Here is a 6929-nt window from a genome sequence, read left to right on the forward strand (position 1 = left end):
TCATTGGTCGCGTTTAGGAGACTCAACTGTTAGCGGAGCGGATCCGTGAGCGCTCGCTGCTATTGGATGATCTAGAAGAATACACCAATAGCAGCGAGCGCTCACGGATCTGGTGTATTCTTCTAGATACATCCAATAGCAGCGAGCGCTCACGGATCTGCTCTGCAACAGTTGAATCTGCTAAAGGTCGGGTTCATACCTTGACGGAAAAGCGGAGAGCGGAAAAACGGAAACCAATTAGAACCCACACTAGTAGTAGGCGGTATATTTCACTTGTCTGCTTCTGTCTTTCCGTGAGTTCTGATTGGCTTCCGCTTTTCCGCTTTCCATCTAAGAGCTCATTAAACGCTCGATAAGTAAGCGATTGTAGTACGAGGGCAAGTCAATAAGTTTTTAGAAAAACATAATAAAACACATTTTTTTTATCGATTCATTTTTATTTCTCAACATAGTCTCCTTTCAGCTCGATACACCTGATCCAACGATTCTCCAACTTTTTCAAGCCGTCCAAATAATATGATTTGTCCAACCCTTCAAAATAAGCCTCTGTTTCGGCAATGAGCTGCTCTCTGGTGGTGAATCTTTTTCCTTCGTACCATTTCATCAGGTTTGGAAACAGGAAATAGTCGCAGGGGGCTAAATCTGGTGAATATGCTGGATGAGGAAGCAATTCGTAGCGGAATTTGTTGAATTTGGCCATCGGTGCCGGACACGTGTGAATGGCCCGTGCATTGTCTTGATGGAAGAGCACTTTCTTCTTCGCCAAATGGGGACGTTTTTTCTTTAAAATGTTGTTGAAACGGTCCAATAAGGCTGCGTAGTAATTGCCATTGATCGTTTGCTTCAACGGAAGATAATCGATATGAATTATACCGCGTGCATCCCAAAAAACTATGGCCATCACCTTTCCGGCCGACTTTACGGTCTTCGCTTTTTTCGGAGCTGGTTCATCCAGTGAAGTCGATTGTTTTGACTGTTCCTTCGTCTCGGGTGTGAAATAATGGATCCATGTTTCGTCCACAGTAATGAATCGACACAGAAATTCATCTGGATTACGTTGAAACATCTCCAAACATTGTTTTGAAATCGTCACACGATCGCGCTTATGGTCCACAGTGAGCAAACGCGGCACCCATCTTGTTGATAATTTTTTCATACCTAATTGTTCGTGCAAAATTGAAATCACTGTGCCATGTGATATACCTGTGACCTCAACAAGCTCGCGTACTTTCACTCGTCGATCAATCAAAACAATATCGTGAATTTTATCGATGATTTCTGGCGTAGTAGCCTCAATTGGACGTCCCGAACGAGGTGCATCACATGTGGATGTACAACCACGTTTAAATTTATTCACCCAATTGTATACAGTTGCAAACGCTGGTGCAGATGTGCTATAAATATTATCCAACTCGCTTTTGATTTCTTTCGGTGTTAAACCTTTTATATGTAGATGTTTAATCACTGCACGAAATTCGTTTTTTTCCATTTTGCAAAAAATACAAAGGTTGTTCGCTTTAATCGTTTACAGAAACTACGCGATAAATTCCGCTCAAAAATTTGAGACATTGCGAGTGCCCTCTGACAGATTTTCTAAGAATTTATTGACTTGCACTCGTACTGAATGCACCCATTGCTGCGTCCAGCAGACTCAACAGTTATGTGAGCTTGCTGTTATTGATGTATTCTTTTAGATCATCCAATCAGCATTTTAGATCTGAAAGAATATATCAATAATAGCGAGCATTCTTTCAACTGTTTTGTTCGCTGAATGCGCTCATTGGCTGCATTCGGTTGCAAAAAAAGAATTAATTTGTGAGCGCTCAGTGATTTTTTAATATGATTGGTTCCTACACTTAGATCCGGTAAAATACTAAAAACAAAAATCAATCAAGAACCAATCGCTCGGTGAGCAAGTTGCATTCCAAAACTCAAAAAAAATTTTACAATTGTTTTGTTCATGATTATAAACAGATGGGACGTTTTGATTGGTTAATTCGTGATGATGCGATGCATTCCGCGCTATTATGAGTGATAGTATCGACACACACCACGTTCATTTTCAATGCTCCAATTTTATCAACAATTTCGCAAAATAGATACTTAGTTCTCACATCGCAAAAATGGACATCGATGTATACATACATATAGTGTTGAGATGAAAAAAAACCGAGATGATTGCTTTACAAATTTCTCTCTGGATAAAGTCTATGCTCTCACTTGATTCAATTTAGTTCGCCATGTCTGCGTTCAGATATAATGGCGCTGAAAATCGTTTTCTTTTTAGAAGGTGGACCTTCTTGCTTTTCTTAAGGCTATTAAATTTTCTGATGCAATCTTTTTGGAACAGCGTGTGGCAGTAAGTTGAAATTAATTTGTTCAGTTTTCTGAAAAATGCTTTATATCGCTTAAGTTTTTGTTAAACAAAAAGTTTTCTTCATTTAAGAGGACACTCTACAATCAGAAAAATGACGGAAGAAGATTCGGTATGTAAAATGTAGTTTACAAATTAAATTGAACATAAATATGTGACAGGATGTATTGGACTGTTTTAATTCAATATTTTCTGTTGGAGTAATACATACAAGTTTTACTTTTTTTATTATTTATGAGGGATTGTGGATATATAATGATATTTAGAAAGCAAAAGAAATTCCAACCTCAAAATTTTTACTGGAGATGTTAATTATTTAAATTGGAAAATTGTTTTATAATGAAGGATCTACATTATAAGCTATTTATATTATATGCTATATGTATCCTTGTTTTATTAAAACATTTATTTTTAATATAAATTTCATATAATATATGATTTATATTGTAACTCATTTTATATTCATAAAAAATTTCTAGGTATTTGATCCAACCTTGAAAAAGAAGAAAAAAAAGAAGAAGACTACTTTTGATATAGATGCGGCTTTCAATGAAGGAGGCAATGGTGGTGATGCATCTGAAAATATTGTTGATAAGGAGAATCAGGAACCTGAGCCAACAGTGGTGGAAGATGATGAGGCATTGGATTTGGAAAATTTTGGTAAAAAGAAGAAGAAAAAGAAAAAGGCATTTAACTTAGATGAATTAGAAGCAGCTTTACCTGATACAAAGAAAGAGGTAAATAATTTTTTTTATTTGTATTGGATATATTTAATAATTTAAGCTTATTTATCATTAATTATTCAATTTTTATCTTTATACTTTTTAATTACAAATGTTTTGATGCATTAAAAAAATGATAAATTATATTCATATGAACATCTATAAACAAACTAGAAATTAATTAATAGTATTTTATCATTAACGTTATTTCTATAAATATCCTAAACATTTGTAAGATAAGATTTAATTTATAAAAGTAAGATTTCATAGGAAGAGCAAGGATTTTTTTAAGTATAAATGATTTATTAGTCAATTGTGAAACATTTTAGATAAATTACATTTTGTTTTTTTTGTATATTATAATAAATTTAAATAAACGGAAATAAAGATCTATAAGAGTCAATGAGGATGTCAATAAATAAAAATTACAAAATTTTAATTATACATTATTAGATTTATATTAAGAATGTTGAGAAGACAAGAGATAAAACAAGAGATTAGCAATGTCTATAAGATTCCGTTATTACATATTTCTGTTATTTTGGCTTTTTAAGCCCTCTTTAGATATCCAAAATAGACAAATTAAATAGGAAAATGCAGCAATATCTTCTGAATTAATCAAGAAATGATCGCAGAAATACAGAATTAATCGCAAAATAGTTAGAGGACCACATGGAGAGAAAAGTTCTGAAAATTATGAACATTATAACTGCAAGTAATAGACAGAAAATTTAAATAGAAAACAGTCAAATTTTAGAGGCGTGAAAAAGTCGCAAAATAAAAATTTCTTATCTTTCTCTTCTTATCTTATTTTTCTCTATTTAAGAAATTATTTTGTGATTTTTTTCATTAACTCTAAAATTTGACTATTTTCTATTTAAATCTTCTGTGTGCTACTTGCAGTTCTGCAATGTTCTCCACACGATCTTTGTTTTGAGTTAATTCTGGATAAGGATTCTTGAGGATTTCTGGATAACTCAACATGAGAATTGTGAAGATATTACTATATTTTCTTTTTTAATTTTTTATTTTGGATATCTGAAGAAGATTAAAAAAAATAACCAAAATATGTAATAACGAAATCTTTTTTAATTATTATTTAATTATTTCGCCATATTAAATTCTCTTGAATACAAAATACATATGGCGCGAATCAACAAAAATTAATTAATGAAAATTAATTGATCTCGAGAAACCAGGATTATTATTTGAAATATCCTAGAATTATTTATTGAATTAATTAGCCAAATATCGCTGGATGCCCTGTATAAATAAAATAAATAAATATGACTTCCACTCCTTGCTTTTTCATATTTGCGAAAGGAAAGAAGATTGCAAATATTTGCCATTTTAAAAAGTGTATTGCAATCTATAAAATACTAGTTTAGCAAGACCTGGATTGTTTATCTTAAATTAGGAATCTTATTTATTTTCAGGAACTTGTAGAGCAGCAGGTCGAAGAAATTGTAGTAGATGATGATTTTGATTTAGATATGGATTTCTCAAAAACAAAGAAAAAGAAGAAAAAGAAGAAAGATCTCGATGAATTAGTGGCTGAAGAAGAGCGCAAGGAGATTGAAGACAAGGAGAATGGTATGTACCAATAAGAAATGATTTTTACCAGTATGTTTTTTGCATCTAGTTGTTTATGTTATCCATTATTTGTTAACATGCTGCACTGAATCTGAGCGAAGTGCAGAGTATGGTAAGACATTATGCTTGATGTACTTTAATTACGTCAACTATGCACTTAATTATTTCTGCACTTACGCATTTTATGAATAGAATATATAGAATAGAATAGAATTTATTACACTTCAGCATACACAAGAAGAGGATTTAATTTACACATACAGCCTTAACTCATTCATTTATCCATTTATCTCGCCTGCGCGTTATTATTCATTACTATATTATTATTTTTACTATTTCTTGCTATATCCAGTTTTACCCTGTATATTCTCTTTGTATTCTTTTATTTATACCTTATCTGCTTTTATTCTATCTAATTTTAATACTGTAGACTAAATTAAAATATCTAGACCACAGCTCTAATCGTCACCTGCTTGTTATCACACGCTTTTATTTCTTTTGAAATTTACTCCATCCTTATTGTCTCTTTCTGCTAATTGCACTCCTACAAATTAATTTCCCATTGCCATTATTTTTCCTCTCGAGATCATGTACTCCATCTCTCGTCTTTTTTTCTTAAAACTTTATCACTATCTTTCCATAATTTTCTCAATATTTCCTTTTTCACTTTCCTAAATCTTCATTATCTCCTTAATATCCCTCCTTCCTCTCCTAATTTAATAAATCTTTCTTTTCATCGTGCATTCCTCTACATATTACAAGTTATCATTTCTTCCAAATTCCCCCATCTTAATTGAAATAGAGACCTACTCTGACCTTATCCCTTTTTTTCTATTCTCCTAAGTTTTCTTTTCTCAGATATAACATATATTTCCTGTTACTCACCCCTAACTCCTTGTATCTTTACCTAACTCGTTGTACCTTGCCTTAGAAATTTTGCTATCTTCTTACTGTTTCTGTATCTCTCTTTCTCTTTATTAACTTTTTGCTCTTCCTCTTTCCTCTTTTTTATCCACTCACTAATTCGCTATTTTCTAATTATGGCACATTCTAAAAATAGCAGCTATCGCAATTGGCATCCGCTCACATGCACGCCATCTAAGTTCCATTCTTATGCATTTTATGATAAAAATAATTTTAAAACATCTGAAACTGATTTTATAGCTTTCTAAAAAATAAATTTTATTTTAAATTATAATTTTACATATATCTGATGTAATTAAAACTAATTATAATTTATTTGGAAGCTTTAATATATACAGAATATTTGAAAAATAATGATAAATTTTTCGCATAAAATGGATGAATAAAATGGACTAGACTGAGAAGAAAAGTCTACGATTTGCAATTTTCGCAATAGTTAACAAGATATTAATTGCTAAACATTGTCGGAAATTGGTCTTCAATAATTTTTTACTTAAATACTATCAACTTTACAAAAAAATTGCAAGAGACAAAAATTGTTTATTTTCTTTTCATAGAGCTCTACGAATTTTTTTTAGATTTTATCAATTTTTTAGTACAGCATTTTCTCATTTTTAACAACTTGAGAAAATACGATATTAAAAAATTCTGAAAAAATTCTTTAAAAAATTCTTAGAGGAGAAAATAAATAATTTTTGTCTCTTGTAGTTTTTCTGTAATATTGATAGTATTTGAGTAAAAAATTATTGAAAATCAATTTTCAGCAATTTTTAGCAGGATAATAACTAGTTGAAATATTAAAAGTTAAAAAAAAAGTTAATAACTTTTTTAACTTAACTTAGTTAATTTTAAATGCATTAAATTTTAACTTAACTAAGTTACTTTTAAACGTTAACTTTTTAACTTTTTTTTAAGTTAAAAAAATTTTTTATTTCGTTTAAATATTTTAGAAAAATAATAAGATATAATAAGACTAAAGGCGTATAATCTGTTCATATTTTAAGACCTTAAGTAGTTTCTTAAGATTTTAAGTAATTTCTTAAGATGCTAATACAGCCCTCTGATTTATGCGGTTATGCCTTAGGTCATAAAAAATTGATCAATTATAGTCAAATATTCTTCTTGCATTCGATTGTAATTGGTCAATTTCTTATGACTTATTAAAAAGACTTATTAAAAAGTAATCACTGATCTTGTATCTTCTCTATGTGCTGACTGTTTTTTTTTAAGTTATAACTTGTATAGTTATATCGTTATGTGTTATATACTTATATCACATATGAATAATAAAATTAAAAATTTAATTTATTTAATAA

At 30.5% G+C, this 6929-nt stretch overlaps 1 protein-coding gene across 1 annotated transcript in view; it reads left to right on the forward strand.

Moving 5' to 3' along the window:
- The first annotated feature begins 2329 nt into the window (after positions 1-2329).
- Positions 2330-6929, forward strand: part of LOC105627421 (eukaryotic translation initiation factor 2 subunit 2) — a 9188-nt gene continuing 4588 nt past the window's right edge. The window contains exons 1-3 of the mRNA XM_012208703.1: positions 2330-2486; positions 2854-3111; positions 4533-4689. Coding sequence (XP_012064093.1) covers positions 2469-2486; positions 2854-3111; positions 4533-4689 — 433 coding nt within the window. The 5' untranslated portion in view covers positions 2330-2468. The remainder of the gene's footprint in view (positions 2487-2853; positions 3112-4532; positions 4690-6929) is intronic.

The sequence above is a fragment of the Atta cephalotes genome (assembly GCF_000143395.1).
Source record: "Atta cephalotes unplaced genomic scaffold scaffold00009, whole genome shotgun sequence".
NCBI classification, from domain to species: domain Eukaryota; kingdom Metazoa; phylum Arthropoda; class Insecta; order Hymenoptera; family Formicidae; genus Atta; species Atta cephalotes.